Here is a 19,228-nt window from a genome sequence, read left to right as displayed (position 1 = left end):
AAAAGACATTTTCTGCTGGAAATGAGACGGAAACACTTGATAAGATTTGTTTTTTGCAGTGCAGGCCTGGCTGCTGCTGAAGCAGCTGTTGTTTGACTCCTGGTCGTCTTAACCCGGGCTGAAATGGATTACAAAGATCTGATCTCCCCAAAACCTGTAGACCTCGAGCAGCTTTGTGCTTCTATAACTCTTGTACATAGACACAATGTGATGTTTGTCAAAGATCTTCTCTGCAGGACTTTTTCGTCCTCCAAGATGAATTAATTGATATTTCCCCTCCTGTCCCTCAAGCAAAGGTTTTCAACCTGCGGCTCTGGAGCCACATGCGGCTCTTTGACTCCTCTGCAGTGGCTTCTTGTAGCTTTTAAAAAATATTATTGGAACAACAAATTTTTATTTTTCTTACAGAGGGTATTGATGATTAAAGACACTGACACTAAATTAAAAAAATATTAAAATTTCATTGATATAAATGTGCATCACCTATTCCCAAAAGCTTTCAATTTTATTTTTTTAATTTTTGTAATTTTTCTTAAACTTTTGGCATTTTTTTGTATTTCAACTTTTTTGACAGTCTTGCAATATGGCAAAAAAAAATTTTGGAAGATTTTGCCAATTTTTGAAATATTTTGAATTTTCATAATTTATATTTTAACTTTCTGTATATTTTTGAAACTATTACATTTCATTTTTTTGAATGAAACAAAATTTCAACATTTCTTAATGTATTTTTTCAATATTTGGGTGATTTTTCCAATTTTTTGAACATTTTTTAGATTTTATTTTTATTTATAAAATTGCAAATTTATGAAATATTTGCAATTTTCACGATTCTTTGAATTTCTGTGAATTTTGCAAATAGTATAAAACATTTTTTGAATTGTAAAAATTTAACAGTATTTTACATATTTTTCAATATTTTTATGATTTTTCCAATTTTTGGCACAATTTTAAAATTTCATTCTTAAAAAAATTACAAATTTATGAAATTTAACTTTTTTTAATTTTTTTTTATGACATTAGAATTTTTTCAATTTTTAAAAAATATTTTCAAATTTATGATCATTTATGTTTATTTTTTCAAGATTAAAAATCACGTACAATTTCATAAACACAGAATTTTTTTTAATTTTTCTTGTACTTACTACATTTTTACCATGTTTGGAATTTAATACACTTTTATGTTTTTTTTTTTTTTTAAGATAAAGTAAATTTTGTGGCTCCTAGATGACTTTAACCCAGTTGAGCTGAGGTGAAATGGCTGTTTTATGAAAAAAAGGCTGCTCTAAAACCACAAACTAAATCAAAGTTTTCTGTCATCTGGAGAATCTGCTTTCAGAATTTGCGATTCAGCAAACCCAGGACAGAAAAACGTTCTCCCAACGTCTCGCTGTCAGCTCTTTGGGCTGAACTAAACACACACGATAAGGAGCCATTATCAGAGACGCTCCTGTCTCCAGCTCCTGAACATCAGCCTCCTCATCTGTGCAGGCATCCATTTCAAATGAGCCAGGGTGGGGTTGGGTGGGGTTGATCCTTTGAGAAAAACCTCACACAGGACACGTTTACAGGCTACGGCGCTGTCACGAGACGTTTCCTGAAGCCATGTGCGACTACAAATTTGTGACAGATGAAGCTCTTTGATGTGAGGGCTGACAAAAGCAGCATCTTGGACGGTCTTAATCTAATTCCCCTCAGAGCGAGGGGAGATTTCACACCGCTGGAGGGGTAATCTCTCACACCACACACACACACTCTTAAGGAGCGTTCCCAGCATGGGTTTAAATCTCATAATGAAGTCAAAGGGGAGAGGAGCTGCCGGTGTGATCAGCTCTGCCCCCGGTGGTTTCTCGCTTTGGCTCCGGCTCAGGAAAGCCGGAAGAGGCAGCGACACGAGGCGATATTTGTCACCCACGTTTAAAAAACAGGGAGGAACATTTCTAATCCTGTCTTTGAGAGTCCACCCACTGCCACTGTGTGTTTTTTTTTACATCTCACAGCTCACTTTTGTCTCATCTGTGTCAGGCTCCAAATGTAAATTCACATCAGAGCGTTTTTCAGAATTAGCATCGGAGGTTTGAGCTGCTGATTCCTCCCCTCCTGGCTGTGTGTCGACGGCTGCAGCGCACAACAGAGCGACTCTTTCAGACAAACATGTTTGCTCAAAGAAAGAGCGGGTGTCAGCCTGTGGGAGTGTGTGTGTGTGTGTGTACGGTGTGTGTGTTTAATACATTCATTCACTCATTGTGTATTCACACTGTTACACATACACACTGTGGATTCGCTCAAGTATAGTGAGACTAGCCTTGCCAGCTACACACACACACACACACATGTGCACACATGCACAAAAACGTACACACACAGCCAGGGCAGGAGGAAGTGTTGCCATGGCAACCGGCAGGACTGCTGCTTCTGCTGCTGCTGCTACAGAGGCTGATGAAACCGAGGGGGTGGAAGAGGAGGATGGGGAGACGTAGTGTGTGTGTGTGTGTGTGTGTGTGTGTGTGTGTGTGTGTGTGTGTGTGTGTGTGTGTGTGTGACCGGGCGTTGACACAGGCTGAGAGGGTTTGTGACGAAAAGGAAAATCAGAATTAAGTTGGAGGATTGTCAGTTTGGGATGAAAGCTACAGGCGACACACACGACGAGGAGGGTGTGTGTTTGTGTGTGTGTGTGTGTGTTGGGGGGTGGTCAGTGGATCACACACAGTCGGTTTGGAGCGTGCGTAATTGGCTTTCCGTGGAAATCTGTGTGTCCAAGCAGCAGAAGGATCACACTTGTCTGATCACTTCTGGCAACAGCAGCCGGCCATAAAGAGAGCTTTGAGTCAGAGAGGCAGACAAAGATACACACAGTGTCAGTGTGTGTGTGTGTGTGTGTGTGTGTTTCTCTGGTGCCCTTTTTCCCAGGGAGTTGCCCGCAGCGGCACCTCGTGTGTAAGCTCCTTTTTCTCTCAACTGAAGCCCGTCGTAACCGTCTGTGAGGCCGTGAGGTTCTGGCCTGAGTTTAATCGTCGTAATTATAATCTGTAAGACTTTCAGAGACACACACACTAAAACTGTCTCATTAGACTTAATATGAGCCAAAAGTCACACCAGTTCACGTTTTCTTAACTCTTTACAATCAATTCAGGCTTCAATTTTTGCTATTTGGACATTTGCCTCCAATGAGGTTATGTTTTTGTGAGAGTTTGTTTATCTGTGAACAACATAACTCAAAAACTAACAAACGGATCTTGATGAAATTTTCAGGAAATGTTAAAAATAGGATAAGGAAGAAGTGACTTAATTTTGGAGGTGATCTGGATCACCATATGGATGTAGGACTTTTTTAAAGGATTCTTTATCATTGTGAGATAGGGCTGTTTTCACCATGTGTAGATAACTTCACCATAAATGGTCAGATTTCTTTTCAAAACAACACAAATTTAGGAAATACTTAAATTCCCTTTTTTTAAAAAGAAAATCAAAATTAAAACATTTTTTGGATATTTTTTCAATATTTTGGTGATTTTTCCAACTTTTGGCACATTTTTTTAAATTTCAATTTGATAAAAATAAAAGATTTTTTTTTAAATATTTGCAAATTTCACAATTTGACTTTCTTTGAATTTCTGTAACTTTTGCAAATTATTAAAATTCCTTTTTTTAATGATAAATGTTTTACAGTTTTGGGGATTTTTTTATATTTTGGGGATTTTTCCAATTTTTGGCATATTTTTTCAGTTTCATTCTTATGAAAAAAATTGCTAGTTTTTTAATAATTTGCATATTTCATAAGTCTATGAATTTCTGTAAATTTTGCCAACTATTAAAATTCTTTTTTGGGGGATATTTTTTTATATGCAGATTTTTCTGATTTGTGGCATATTTTATAAATTTCAATCAAATGAAAAAACTTGCAAATTTTTGAAAGATACATTTTTGTGAAAAATTTTGCAACTTATTGAAGTTTTATAAATTTAGCAAATTCATGAAACTTATGACAGAATTTTTTCAATTTTTACATTTTTTTTTTTCGCAAATGTATTATATATTTCTATTCATATATCACACATACAATTTTATAAACACAAAAAACTTGTTGTTTATCTCTTAACTACATTTTTACCGTGTTTGGAGTTGTATTCACTTTTTATGTTGTTTTTTGTGTGAAGATAAAGTAAATTTCGTTGCTCCTGAATGACTTTAATCCAAACTGTAGGAGACAGTCTGCTGAAAGGGAGTATAACATTAAAGTCGGACTAAAGTGTTGGTGACAATCACAATATGCTTGGTGGAGTTCTGCACTCTGAGTGATTTTCTAGTTTAAAATAAGTCTTTCCTGGACATGTCAGAAAAATGTGGCTTAGATTAAGCTAACAAGACCATCTATCTAAAAATAAGACAGACAGGTGGTTGTATTTCAGTATCAGATCAAGAAAGGAAAGTAGGAAGATGAGGGGAGGCTCTGCTGAGCCGTGTTACAAAGGTGGAAGAAGATGCTTTCGTTTTGACGTGTGGTTTGAAGGTGAGGGTGAAGTTGAGAATTATCCCAAGAAAGAAGTGAAACTGGTGTAAAGTTTAAGGGACTTTCTGTTCACCCAGTTTATTTCACATTTAAAAGGAATGTGGTGTTGTTTATCATAAAGTAACTATTACAAGAAAGGATAGAGAGGAGAAGAAATTAACAGTGTAGACCCTAGGTAGACCTTGCTAGTACCAGGTTGGACCCCCTTAATCCTTGGTGGCATAGATTCAACAAGGTCCTGGAAACATTCCTCAGAGAGTTTGGTTCATATTGACATGATAGCATCACACAGTTGCTGCAGATTTGTCGTCTGAACATCCATGATGAGAATCTCCCGTTCCACCACATCCCAAAGGTGCTCTATTGGATTGAGATCTGGGGACTGTGGAGGACATTTGAGTACAGGGAACTCATTGTCATGTTGAAGAAAGCAGTCTGAGATGATTCCAGCTTTATGACATGGAGCGTTATCCTGCTGGAAGTAGCCATCAGAAGATGGGTACACTGTGCTCATAAAGGGATGGACATGGTCAGTAACAATACTCAGGTAGGCTGTGGACTTTAAACCATGCTCAGTTGGTACTAAGGGACCCAAAGTGAGCCAAGAAAATCTCCCCCACACCATTACACCAGCAGCAGCAGCCTGAACCGTTGATACAAGGCAGGATGGATCCATGCTTTCATGTTGTTGAGGCCAAATTCTGACCCTACCATCTGAATGTGGAGCAGAAATCCAGACTCATCAGACCAGGCAACGTTTCTCCAATCTTCTATTGTCCAGTTTTGGTGTTGCTGTGTGAATTGTAGCCTCAGTTTCCTGTTCTTAGCTGACAGGAGGGTCACCCGGTGTGGTCTTCTGCTGCTGTAGCCCATCTGCCTCAAGGTTGGACGTGTTGTGTGTTCAGAGATGCTCTTCTGCAGACCTCGGTTGTAACCAGTGGTTATTTGAGTTACTGTTGCCTTTCTATCAGCTGCCTAAATGCATTGAGTTGCTGCCATGTGATTGGCTGATTAGAAATTTGCGTTAACGAGCAGTTAGACAGGTTTCAGTGCCTGCAGTTATGGTACTTAGACGTTTTTTTTTCCACTTTGGGAGGACATCATCTATCTTTGTTTAGTGTGATCAAGTGTCGATTTCTTAATTGCTTCAGACTATCTAAAGCAGCCGTCCCAGAATCCACTCTGAGTCCACAGAGGTTTATGAACACGTTCATTTCAGGACATTTTTAGTCAGTTTGAAGCAGTTTGTGGTGTTTTTGAGCTCTGCGTTGAGTAGATACTTCCTCTTATTATTTTCTAACCAGGTTTTTATGAAGCAGAATCTCCCTCGTAGTGTAAACCCATCCTTCTGTGTGTTAAAACAAAGTCTTTACCACAAACTTGAGCCTCCCAAATCTTCTGAAAGTTGGATCAACTCTGACACAAAAATCCCTGAGTGTTGTATTTATAGCAGGACTGTGTGATTCGCTGCTTTAGTTTTAGCTCAGCGTAACTAATAAACTGGCAACTGTTTGTTTTCTGTGTCTCTGCGAGTTCCCCCTCAGGCTCAGTCTCTCTGTCTATTCTGGTCTGGAGCTGCAGCTGGGTGTCTGGGTGTGAGCATCACTTCACATCGAGGCCATGCCACCTCCTCTGCCCTGTGGCGACCTTGGCACAGCTGTGTGCAACCCGACTCCTTCAGATTACTGTACTGTCTGCTGTCTGCTCTGTGCTCGTGCAGGAGTGTGTGTTAGCGTGTTCGTGTGGTTTGTTCAGCACTTTGGACAACAAAATTCTGCAGCCAGCACGTTTAAAGCGCCTCATTTCAGGGCTGGAGGATTAGTTTGTTAGTCTGTTGGCAGAAAATCTAACAGAGTGATAATCAGGTAATCATGTCAGGGATGTTTTTCTGCTTCCAGCCGCTGAAATAAGATTTTTAGTCATGTTTTATATCACAGGAAAGTGAATGTCTTTGAATTTGGACTGTTTGATTGAAATAAGATGTTAGCATGGTTAGTAAAAATAGATCGCTCTAGTTTCATGTCTTTATGTCTTTTCAACATCTTATAAAAGTTATTATGTTACCTTTTTTTGTTATTTGATGGCTGCTTAGAGACCGTGAAACACATCATAAAATCGGCTCATCCTGCTGTGTTTCAGTCCTAATATCTGAATAAAATGTCCACTTTAGGGATGGGTACCGAATTAGGTACTTTTTTAGGTACTGACCGAATTATGTCAAAAGTATCGGATATCAATTCGTGTAGAGTCAAAAGGTTGCTGATATCGGACCGATATCCCATATTAATATCGGACTGGGACACCTCTAAGTATTTCATACACTTAACTTGAAAACATAAAGTGCATCAAATTGTCACATAAACTACATTGACATTAAACTTATGTTGCAAAGAAATTATTGGTTGAAAGTAGGGCTGCACGACATTGGAAAAAACTGACATTGCGATTTTTTGGGGGGTTTGGGATATATATTGCATTATTAAAGATAGAACAATTTTCACCAGATGACTCGAATAGCTATGTCTGGGAAGTATTTGGTTGACTCACAATGACACCATTGTATTCCTATGATACCGTTTAATCCAGGCTAAGGGGTTTATCTGTGAATGATGAAGATTGCTGTATATGGAAGTGATCCAGGAGGCCATGTCTCTGTACAAAATAGAATAGGTTTCAATTTCAGTTGCTTTTTTTCCATTTCTCCAATAAATGCGATAGACACATCATATGCGCGATGTGACTATTGCGCATGTGCACATTGCGATGGCGATGTTCAAACGATATATTGTGCAGGCCTAGTTGAAAGACATGGTCAGTTGGTGAAACTGATTAACTGATGTAACTGATGTAATATTGGGCAAAAAATGACTATTATCAGTATTTCATTAGTCTACTACATTATAAAAATTAAACTTCAAATGACTTTAGACTAACTGACCAAAGAACAGAGAGAAAACATTGATTTTTGCAGCATCAAAAACCACATCATCACGTTAAGGAATAAATATTTTGAATATTCTTTGAGATAATATTAACAATACAATTTATGGGCAACATAAAGCGGAGTGGCTTTTTGGCGCCATCTACTGTAGTGGAGGTGCCGATGACGTATTCATTTCCAACTCATCTAAAATATGAATTTCTATTTTAACAAATATATCGATATAAAGAGTTGAAATATCGATATTTTATCACAGGTCAAAGTTTTGGGATATACTGCCGTATCAGTATTTTTTTAGACCTCTAGTATTGGTACTGGGTATCAGTGAGTACTCGTACTGGTATTGGTCTGAGAAAATGTTGTATTGGACATCCGTAGTTTCATCTTGAAACTGTTGTCATGTAAACAGCCTTTGAATTTAAAGCAAAGGCAGGAAGAGCACACCTCCACTGTCTGTCATGGGCAAACAGGTGGAGCGGTCAGTTAGTTGTGGCTGGGAGCTACGGAAGATACTCTCAAAGCTTCCCAAACATGTTCAACATCAAATGCAGGACCAGTTTTTCACTGATTGTCTTGAAAAGAACAGATACACACCTCCTAAATATTCAGCTCCTCAGACTGTCAGATAAACTCGTCTGAGCTGCATCTTAACGCACAGGATCAGGTGTTACTGCAGTCAGTCTGAAAATATAATGATCTTTAGGTTTTGACACTTCACAGCCTGGAGGTTAATGAGTCAATCAATCAGGAAATCCTCAGATTAGTACCTCAGGAAACCTTTTCCAGCTCTGCTCTGAGTCCAGATCCACAGATCTGAGTGTTTGACTGACAGCTGAACTGAACCTTCAAACACAGCTGCCCGTCATCTGCAGCACGTGGGAGGTAAAGTGGGTAATGACTGGTGTGGCTGTACCCTGTGGGATCCCCCGCCGTGCTGTAAAGGTTACACTCATTAAGCTGACCTGCGAGGACGTACGTGTGCTTATAGCGAGCAGCTCCACAGCAGCCGTGTGATTTACGGCTCTCCCACACGCCAACGTGATGATGGCTGCTCTTTTTACTGTACGCCATGAAAATGATGAATCCTGCTGACGGTTTGTCTCTGTCTGTCTCCCTTCAGTGAATATCGCCAACAGCCAGGAGTGGACGCTGAGCAGAGCCATCCCAGAGCTCAGACTGGTGAGAAACACACACACACACAGACAACACACAACTGGAAGAAAAACACAGGATTCAGGTCATTTTAAAAAGGATTTATTCAGCTTTCCAAACCAGAAAAATTCACCAAACATGCTAAAAAAAAGGGTATCTAAAGGAATAGTTACACATTTTTTCTACAGAATGAGCCAAAATGAAACATAAAGAGATATATAAAAAAAAAGTCATCACTGTTATCGTTTTTCATCATTTTGTTTTTTTGTTACAGAAACAGTGTAAAGGAGGCAAACTCAGGCAGCAGCTCCTTTATTTTATTTAAGCTTTCCCTAAAAAAAAAATAAATGCTGTTTGAATTTGGGTGAAATTATTTCTTCCTTTTTTTTAATTTTATTTATTTATTTATTTAAGAGAAAGGGCTGGTGTGTAATTTCAACAGCCCATTAAACCAGTTTTTGTCTTAAAATTATAATTTCACACAGCTTACACATTTTGATTTCATGTCCAAAACAAACATTGAAATCAGGGCTAAGACAATGCCTTGAATAATTCAAGTAGCGAGATTACAAAAAATGATTGAGGAATTTCCACCGCCTCAAAGAATTGTTTGATTTAAAAAAAAAATCAAAGAGTGGTTTTTCAACCCAGACTACTTTTGATGTAGCACTTAATCCCAAAACACGATAAAAGTGATTGGTAAAAAATATGAAAAAATAAAAGATACGCAAGTTTTAAGAAAGATAATAACTGAATAAATAAACATACAGTAGCTTTAAGAAAGATAAACCAGTATGATGAATAAAATCCTGGTCTGTGTGGTTTAACCCTCTGGAGTCCAGGGTTTAATTGGCCGTTTTTGACTGCTTTTGATTTTACCCTTTTATTTCACCTTAAAAACTGTTTACCTGGCATTGCTTGGTGTCATTTTTTCAGCACAAAATCACATGTGTGGATTCACAGTTATTTTTCCATTTTGACAAACTATATTAACACAGTGGACCTAAAATCACACAGGAAACACAAAATCTGAGTAGAAAAAAGTTGTATTTTTTACTGTGAAAACCACAAATATGTATAACCAATCATTTTTACAACTTAGAATGTAAATATAAATTGTGAATTTCAAAACGTATGTACAATCTTAGCACACGATGATTAGGGGGTTAACTGAGCCGAGAGAGATAAAGTCATTTTTTATTTAGGAGAGTCGCCCCCTGCTGGACATCACACTTAGAATTTGATTAAAGCAGCAGAATATGAAAGAGGCAGGAAAAGAGGTTGATATGAATCAGTATAATACAGATTATAATCCAGGCTTTGGTGTTAAAATTTTCAGACAGTGGAAATCTGACATGTGTGGTTTTCTCTGGCGTGAAAGCATGTATTGATCTGCAGCACCAGCTGCTTCTCAACGAGCCCCTCCTCTTATCTAAAATCACTCACAGACCGTCACAGATGGACGACTCGCTAACAGGAGCCTTTTGGCCAGAGTGACAGCAAGACTCAGCGCAGCACACTTCATGCACACTCAAAAACAAGTAGACATCACGTATGATCAATGACATATCGCTGTGACCGCCCCTCCCAGAAAGCGTTTTAAAAAATAGCGGGGTGTGAGGAGGCTGTGTGGGACCAAAACAACTCAAAATGAGCCTAAAAGTCACTGAAGTTGTGTTGAAATTTATCTCACAGGTCAATGATGGATAAAATATGAAGTAGCACTAAAGCCTAATGTGCTCCAATACAGCAGGAATCATCATTTTAGTCTGAAAACTCCAAAGACTCAAAATCTTGTCAAAAATGTCGTATCACTGGCCACTTTATTAGGTAGACCTAACTAGTACCGGGTTGGACCCCCTTAATCCTTGGTGGCATAGATTCAACAAGGTCCTGGAAACATTCCTCAGAGAGTTTGGTCCTTATTGACATGATAGCATCACACAGTTGCTGCAGATTTGTCGTCTGAACATCCATGATGAGAATCTCCCGTTCCACCACATCCCAAAGGTGCTCTATTGGATTGAGATCTGGGGACTGTGGAGGACATTTGAGTACAGGGAACTCATTGTCATGTTGAAGAAAGCAGTCTGAGATGATTCCAGCTTTATGACATGGAGCGTTATCCTGCTGGAAGTAGCCATCAGAAGATGGGTACACTGTGCTCATAAAGGGATGGACATGGTCAGCAACAATACTCAGGTAGGCTGTGGACTTTAAACCATGCTCAGTTGGTACTAAGGGGCCCAAAGTGAGCCAAGAAAATATCCCCCACACCATTACACCAGCAGCAGCAGCCTGAACCATTGATACAAGGCAGGATGGATCCATGCTTTCATGTTGTTGAGGCCAAATTCTGACCCTACCATCTGAATGTGGAGCAGAAATCCAGACTCATCAGACCAGGCAACGTTTCTCCAATCTTCTATTGTCCAGTTTTGGTGTTGCTGTGTGAATTGTAGCCTCAGTTTCCTGTTCTTAGCTGACAGGAGGGTCACCCGGTGTGGTCTTCTGCTGCTGTAGCCCATCTGCCTCAAGGTTGGACGTGTTGTGTGTTCAGAGATGCTCTTCTGCAGACCTCGGTTGTAACCAGTGGTTATTTGAGTTACTGTTGTCTTTCTATCAGCTCTAACCAGTCTGTCCATTCTCCTCTGACCTCTGGCATCAACAAGGCATTTTGTCCCACAGAACTGCTGCTCACTGGATATTTCCTCTTTTTGGGACCATTCTCTGTAAACCCTAGAGATGGTTGTGGGTTAAAATCCCAGTAGATCAGCAGTTTCTGAAATACTCAGACCAACAACCATGCCATGTTCAAAGTCCCTTAAATCACCTTTCTTCCCCATTCTGATGCTAACGAGCAGTTGGACAGGTGTGCCTAATAAAGTGGCCGGTGAGTGTATATTCACTAGGTTGGCTAAAATATGAGGCTACGAATAATACTACACCGTTTGGGAGCTGTGTCAAAAGAACCAACTCTCTGAAAAGAGCTGAACTTCCCATCACTAGATGAAGCGCTTCCATCTTTAAAGACAAACTTTCAGGCTGAAGGATCCGTCCTCTGACTGTTTACGTGTGCGATAATCTGACGTCTGCTGATGGAAAAGTAAAACACGTTCCTGCTGAAAGTTTGTGTGGAGCAGCTTTAACTGAGCCTAAAGGTTTTATAATTGAAACATTACACCGTGATGGAGCGTGCACGCTCACCCAGAGTGAACTTCACGGTGTTGTATTTCCTTTCTCTCTTCTCTCAGGGCATTCTGGGAAGTCTGAAAAGTGGCAAGTCAGCGCTGGTGAACAAATACATCACGGGCAGTTATGTTGCTCTGGAGAAGCCGGATGGTGAGACTCACGAGTACATCTTCCTCACAGCGTGTCTCTGTAACACGTTCATGAACGATGGATTTGAGTTTGTTTGTCTGAACACTCGCTGTCTCTGTCCTCTTCAGGTGGCCGCTATAAAAAGGAAGTGCTGGTGGACGGGCAGAGTCATCTGTTACTGATCCGAGAGGAAGCAGGTCCACCTGATGCACAGGTGCTCCTTTATGTGTGTGTGTGTGTGATAGGTAGAGAGGGGGATGTAATTAGTATGCTGAGCTGAAATACCTGCAGACTTCTTCATCAATCATCCTCCTCCTCCTCCTCCAGTTCAGCAGCTGGGTCGACGCAGTGATCCTGGTCTTCAGTCTGGAGAATGAGGCCAGTTTTCAGGAGCTGTACCAGCTCTACAGCCAGCTCAACGCTCAACGCGCAGACATCCCCGTCATTGTGGTCGGCACGCAAGGTCAGAGCTGAAACCCCCACAGTCACGTCAACAAACCCTGAGACCGAACAGCTCCTCTCTGAATCCAGAACGGTCTCCAGCTTTGGTTTCACTCCGCTTTGTTGTTTTCTCCCAGATAAAATCAGCAGCACCAACCCCCGTGTGATCGAGGATCAGAGAGCCAGACAGCTGTGCATCGATGTGCGTCACTCGCTGTTTTACGAGACCTGTGCCACCTACGGGTTCAATGTGGACCGAGTCTTCTCAGAGGGTGAGTGAGTTTGTTTCTGGTTCATCATCATCATCACCACGAGGAAAACACCTCCGAGGATTCACCTGTGATACGACCTGCTGATGGAGTAAAACTCTGTGTGTGTGTGTTTCTTTATCAGCCGCTCAGAAGATCGTTACTCAGAGGAAACAGGCGGCGCTGCAGGCCTGCAAGTCTCTCCCCAACTCCCCCAGTCACTCTGGAGGATCCACACCTGGATCTGCAACGTTCCCCGGACAGGTACGTCATCCAGACGGCTGCAGCTGGTTTTTAATCAGTTTTATCAACCACTCCATAAGAATCACGAGAGGTTTACATTTTTCTAAAATTTATAATTATATCCCTTTACATTTTAAAGACAAATATTATATTCAAATAGTGTAAGGAAAATCAGAACACTATCAACAAAGAGTTAGCCTTATTTAAAGTCTCTGTGAGGAGTTTTGAAGTGATCTTGAAAAGTCTCTCTTCTGGATATCTGCCTGATCCTAATCCACACTTAAAAACAAGATTATCAGCTCCAATATAGATTATTCCTAAATGATACTTTATAACTTCCTGATCAGGTTAGACAGGACCGGATTAATTAACGGCACATCAAAGACTCTATGACAACATCACACCGCATACAGAGGTCTGTGTTTTTCTCTGCTAAAAACGATTTCTGTGATTAATTTTGTAGTGATGGTGGACACAGGAGCCTAACTGTCAGACAGAAAAGGACAGAAGAGCAGAAGAAAAAGAAACAGGAGATAGAGCATGAGCTAAAGGCTAAAACACAAGCTAAAGGCTAAAACACAAGCTAAAGGCTAAAATACACAAGCTAAGGGCTGAAACACAAGCTATAACTCAAGCTAAAAGCTGAAACACACAAGCTAAGGACTGAAACACAAGCTAATAGCTAAAACACAAGCTAAAGGCTAAAACACACTAGCTAAGGACTAAAACACGAGCTTAAGGCTAAAACAGGAGCTAAAAGATAAAACTCAAGCCAAAGGCTGAAACACACATGCTAAGGGCTGAAACACAAGCTAAAAGCTCAAACTCAAGCTAAAGGCTGAAACACAAGCTTAAGGCTAAAACACAAGCTAAAGGCTAAAACACACAAGCTAAGGACTGAAACAAGAGCTAAAAGCTAAAACTCAAGCTAAAGGCTATAACACGCGCTAAAAGCTAAAGCTAAGGGCTAAAACACAAGCTAAGAGCTCAAACATGAGCTAAAGGCCAAAACAGGAGCTGAAGGCTAAAAACCAATTAAAGACTAAATTACAAGTTAACAGCTTAATCACAAGCTAAAGACTTTAATATGAGCTGAAGGCTAAAACTCAAGCTAAAGGCTAAAACACGGGTTAAAAGCTAAAACTCAAGCTAAAGGCTAAAACACAAGATAACAGCTTAAACACAATCTAAAAGCTTAACATGAGCAAAAGTCTGAAACACAAGCTAAAGGCTAAAACATGAGCTTAAGGCTAACACTATTGCTAAAAGCTTAAACACATGCTTAAGGTTTAAACGTGAGCTACAAATACGTTTTATAACACAGATAAATTGTAAATTCCTGAGCAGATAGATTGAAAAGATTGAGAATTTTGTGAAGCTGCCCCTTAATTAAGGATATTTTACCACATTCTAATAATTTTATGAAATTACAACATAACTCGTAGATTTCTAGTTTTGTCATAAAACATTCCCTTTTTTATTGATATGCTATTGTTATTTTTTTATTTATTTATTTATTTATTTATTTGTTCATTTTCTTTTGGCATTTTTGTGAGTTATAATTCTCCTGTATTTTTTATTTAATGTCAATTCAAAGAAAGAAATAAGAAAAAATGTAAATTTAAGACTTTTTTTCTCGCAACACAACACTGTTGTGATTTTTTTGATGCTGATCTAATCTGCCATAAACTGTTTAACAAATCATCACATATTTAAGATTCAAGCTGAAAGAACTTTAAACAATTAATGTTATTGAATAATGTTGCTTTTTTTTAAAATTTAATAACAATCGTTCAAATAAATGAGCTGTGAATTCTCTAATTTTCGACAGCATGTGAGTAAATCCAGATCTGATCCTGAAGCTCTGTTTTCGGTGATTCACACTTTGAGTTTTTCCTCTGAGGACTCTCAGTTTAGCTGCTTTAAAACCAGAGAGATGAACATTAATATATTCAGGTGCAAAACTTGTTATTGTTCATCTGTTTGGGTAAACACAATCTTTTCCTCGTCTAGACAGATATTACATAAGATCTGTTAAAAATAGGACAAAGATCAAAGTCTTCTGCTGCTGTTTGCTCCAAAGTTTAAGTTGTTTTTCTGCTCACATCTAGGAGAATTTTAATGATCCTTGACACTGTTTTCCTGCATAATTCAGAATACCATTAAAAGAGACAAAATTACCTCCTTAAAGATTAGTCGTCGGTACCTTTATATGTTTATGTGAAGCAGGGCTGGGTGAGCTCGTAGGATTCAGAGAGATTTCGAAGCTCTGAAGGTTTTAATGTTCATCTGAAGAGGAGATAAATGTGTTAGAAGGTTTGAATCATCCATCACGCTGCAATCTAATCTTCAACACCATCCACCAGCCGCTCCATCACGCCGTCTGCATCCATCTGAGCTCCATGAGTATCACTTTCCACTTGTTCACGCCGATACTCAGACGCTGAGGAATTCATGTTCATAAAGCTCGTTCTGTGAATCCAGTTTATCACCTGTCCACACCACAACTCCAGATCTGAGAATCACTCTGTCTTAATAGTTTTCCTTTCTACCAGGAGACTGTTTTTCTCAACTGAATGATGGGAAAGGAAAACACTGACTTTGTGACTTAGCTTGAAAAATATCTCACAGGTTGCTTGTAGTTACATTTTTGGCTCCACTAGTGCACAAAGTGGCAACCTATGTCTGCAAAATGAAGCCAATGTAGAAGTGAAAAAAAAATGCAGTTCCTCCGGTGTCCACTAGAGGCTGGCTCCAAAAGCCAAGGAGCCCCATTAGGTCACATGAAGAGAAGTCAGTTTTTTCAGCAGAATTAAACATGTTTACGGCCTGATACTGATTAATCAACAACTTTCTTGACTTTTAAAAAAAAAATCATAAAAGCTCATTTTGTTTTGATACTAAGGCTAAGCTAAATGTATCCTTCAAGGCGTGGCTAATTTCACTTACAGGCCCATGCTTTAAATCTGCCAGGTTGACTACCAGATGCTATCTGGAGTCAGCATTTCCACTTTTACAGAAATTCATCCATGACGCCTTCGACTGTTTGATTTATTGAACTTAGTGATGTCACCCATTTGTTTCAGACACAGAGTTTCAAAGCCCTTTGTTGGAAAGTAGTATTGAAAAAGGCTAAATTCAACTTAGCTTTGTTTGAGTTGGAGTGAGGTAAAGAGGTGGGACATAATCCTTGTTATAGACAGTTACAGGGTGCCCACCTGTCACTCAGGTCAGTCATAACCATATATGGGCAAAGTTCGTAAGTTCAATAATTTCTGTTTTTTGTAACAGGCTGTAAACATGTTTGTTTCTACTTTAAAAATCTGCTTTTGTCAGCCTGGAGTGTTTTTTTGATGTTTCTGCAGTCAGCCCCTAGTGGACAGTAGAGGAACTGCTGTTGTTTTTCATATAGACTTCATATTTTTATAACAGGGGTTGCCACGTGGTGACACCACAGAGACTTAGTGTTTTATACCAACTATGATAGGTTCACACAGATAACAGCATGTGGTAGGCTCATATAAGAGGGCAAATGAGATAAAAGTGAGTGAACTATGGACAGAAAGAGGTCTGGATGCTGATCTGAGACACAAGTACGGTGGCTGGTAGGTGTCAAACAAAATGCAAAAGCCACAACACAACAGAAGTACAGCCATAACAGAAGTGAAAAGAGGTTAGCTATCCCAATGAGCACAGAAATTGTTTTCTTTTTTATCTTCATATATGATAAACAAAGCTTTGTTGGAGTCTCTCCTTCATAGTACTTATATTTCTGTATTTACTGGAAAAATACGTCATCTTATATTTAGCTTTATCAATCAGTCATGTCATAATGTTAGCATTAAAGCTATATTTGTCATAGCTGAAGATAGGAAAGACAGTTATTTACTTACTTTCACAACTTTTCTGTGTCCGTTAGGAAAACTGTCCTCTAAACTTACGTTGTGTTGTTGCTTTTGCGAATCGACTGACACCTACAAGCCACCGTACACGGGTGATTAAAAAATAAGATCGCGGATGCAAAATAAGCCTGATTGTGAAGGGTTGTTTGAGGTTATTTGTACCTGGCGCCCCATTAAATGTATTTTTTAGTGTTTTAATTTAGTGTTGGTTTAGTGTCTCCTGGATCCTGTCTGCTCACAGCAGGTGAAGCTCTTCCAATGTGGCGTTGGTGTCTGGTGTTAGCTCTGTTAGCCATGTCTGTGAATAGCATGATGCTACTCTGCCTTCTAGTTCCCTCTGTTGCTGGGTTAGCATGGCTAGCTCGTCCATCTTATTGGAGATAGATCTTACGTTCCCAATAACGATGGATGGAAGGACAGGTCCATGTCGTCACTTCTTGGCTCACACCTGAGAACCAGCACGTCGTCCTCACCTCCTTCTCCTCACCTTGTTGCAAACATCCGGCCTTGCACCAGTTAGCATTGACATGCTACAGGCTGCAAACAGCTACATACAAAGTAATGATCCACTCCAAATGCAAAGATGATGAAAAAGGGCGGCACCTAGCAACAAATAAGGATTAAGTCTCCCATGGTGTCAGCCTCTAGTGGCCACTAGAAGAACTGCAGGTTTTTTTTTTTTATCCCTTTCAGCTCTTTTTCCACTCTGAGAGGTTTCTGCGTGTGAACAGGAAAAAAAACACAGCGTGCAGATCTCATGAGAGTGTTTTAAACCCAGGGTTACCATCCATCATGTTTCATCTTTTCAGCTCATTCTCACTGTCTCCATCTCTCCCCTCACGCCTCCATCTCTATCCCTGACCTCCTGACCTCGCCGTCCACCCCTCCTCCTCCTCCTCCTCCTCCTCCCAGGCCAGTAATGGCCCGAGCAGTGGCTACGCCTACTCGCTCCCCTCCACTCCTGTGGTGGGCCACAGGGAGCTGCGGGTCGCTCAGGCAGAGGGGGTGAGTGGTGTCAACTCCCGCTCGCTGAAGAACATCCCCCGACGGCCTTCTCTCTTCAAGGTCAGTCGTCGCCAGCTGCTGGTGTCTCGCACCTTTTAGTTCCCCGTCACCTCTCACTACCATCTCACTCCATCGCTGTCTGAGTCGCTCTGATCAAACCCTGCTCCTCCCTTTAAACACTTTTGTTGGATTCGTTTCAGAACCGGGACTCTGACAAGAAGGCTGCGGACGCTAAAGGAGACCTGAGCGGCGTGCGCGGCGTTCCCATCAAACAGGTTTGACTCAATTTATAAACAAAATCACCTGAATTTACTCTGAAGTGGGTGTTTATGCTTCAGCAGCGCAGTAAAACTCACAGACTCTCTTCAGCAGTGATGTGGGAACATAAACATCTATTTATTTCATCTTATATAAACCGCAGAGACAGAATCATCCGTTTTATCTTCCCAACCTTTCTCAGGAGCGATCTATTAATACTGCTGCTGTTGTCAAACCGCTCTTTACTCTTTGAAGAAACGCTCTCTGTTGTGTCGACTCTAAATTTAGTGGGATTTGTGCCTGACCTTGGTTGTATTCGACAGAGCATCCTGTGGAAGAGGAGCGGGAGCTCTCTGAATAAGGAGTGGAAGAAGAAATACGTCACGCTGTCCAACAACGGCACGCTGTCCTACCACTCCAGCTCCAGTGTAAGAGAACACCCTGAGCCGATCAATACGGCAGTAAAACACACCAGATTCAGCGCAGCCGGATCAGACCTGCAGCTTTTTCTTTTAGAGCCCACTGCAGGTTCAGCTTCAGCGGTTTCCAGCACAGATCACATTTATCTTTAACACACCGAGAGGAGCTTTAAAACTCCTCACAGGTATCGATTTACGACGGTGATTTCACATTCCTGTTTCCTGCATCTCTGAACAGACTGTTCAACAGAGCACACGACCTTTCATCGATCAATCGTCCAATCAGAGCTCAGCGTTTATGAGCGATTCTATAATCAGGGAACATTTCAGGTTTACAAAAAGGTGTAAAAATATGCGTTTTTTTGTTTCATATTTTATTTGATTGCAAATGATACACCTGGAATTAGGGATGCACCGAAATGAAAATTTGTGGCCAAAGTCGAATTGAATATAAATGTTTGACCGAATACTGAATATCGTATGCCAAATAAGTTCGACAGGGCTCAGTGTTGACTATAAAATGATCAATGCGAGTAAATGCTTCGGCTTATTTTGCTGGAATACTTTGAACTTTCAATACCTGAAGTTTTTTCCAATTTACTGCTCGTTATATGAGAGTAAAACCGTTTAAAATGAAGAAAAACAAAAAGACAGAACAGGATCTTAGAGGTTTGGTGAAGGAAGAAACTCAGCAATCAAACACCAGGGGGGCAGATTTTACAGGACGATCTTAGAGTTTAAACATTAATTAACATATTTACATATGGATGGGTACCGAATCAGGTACT

The 19,228-nt window shown here is 40.1% G+C and overlaps 1 protein-coding gene across 4 annotated transcripts in view; it reads left to right on the top strand.

The window, feature by feature from the left end:
* Positions 1 to 19,228, top strand: part of agap2 (ArfGAP with GTPase domain, ankyrin repeat and PH domain 2) — a 33,471-nt gene that overhangs the window by 2,919 nt on the left and 11,324 nt on the right. For 3 of the 4 annotated variants that reach the window (XM_074681587.1, XM_074681588.1, XM_074681586.1), the window contains exons 2-9: positions 8,572 to 8,630; positions 11,858 to 11,945; positions 12,053 to 12,138; positions 12,252 to 12,387; positions 12,503 to 12,637; positions 12,759 to 12,877; positions 17,964 to 18,038; positions 18,345 to 18,449. In XM_074681587.1, the coding sequence (XP_074537688.1) occupies positions 8,572 to 8,630; positions 11,858 to 11,945; positions 12,053 to 12,138; positions 12,252 to 12,387; positions 12,503 to 12,637; positions 12,759 to 12,877; positions 17,964 to 18,038; positions 18,345 to 18,449 (803 nt within the window). Of the gene's footprint in view, positions 1 to 8,571; positions 8,631 to 11,857; positions 11,946 to 12,052; positions 12,139 to 12,251; positions 12,388 to 12,502; positions 12,638 to 12,758; positions 12,878 to 17,670; positions 17,824 to 17,963; positions 18,039 to 18,344; positions 18,450 to 19,228 lie in introns of all 4 variants that reach the window. The other variant, XM_074681589.1, reaches the window with a different exon arrangement.

This window comes from Halichoeres trimaculatus, unplaced genomic scaffold, assembly GCF_033239565.1.
Source record: "Halichoeres trimaculatus isolate MK-OKI-2021-1 unplaced genomic scaffold, fHalTri1.1 fHalTri1_scaffold_11, whole genome shotgun sequence".
NCBI lineage: Eukaryota > Metazoa > Chordata > Actinopteri > Labriformes > Labridae > Halichoeres > Halichoeres trimaculatus.
The sequence above is the reverse complement of the archived record's forward strand: the minus strand, read 5'-3'. Positions and strand labels throughout refer to the sequence as shown.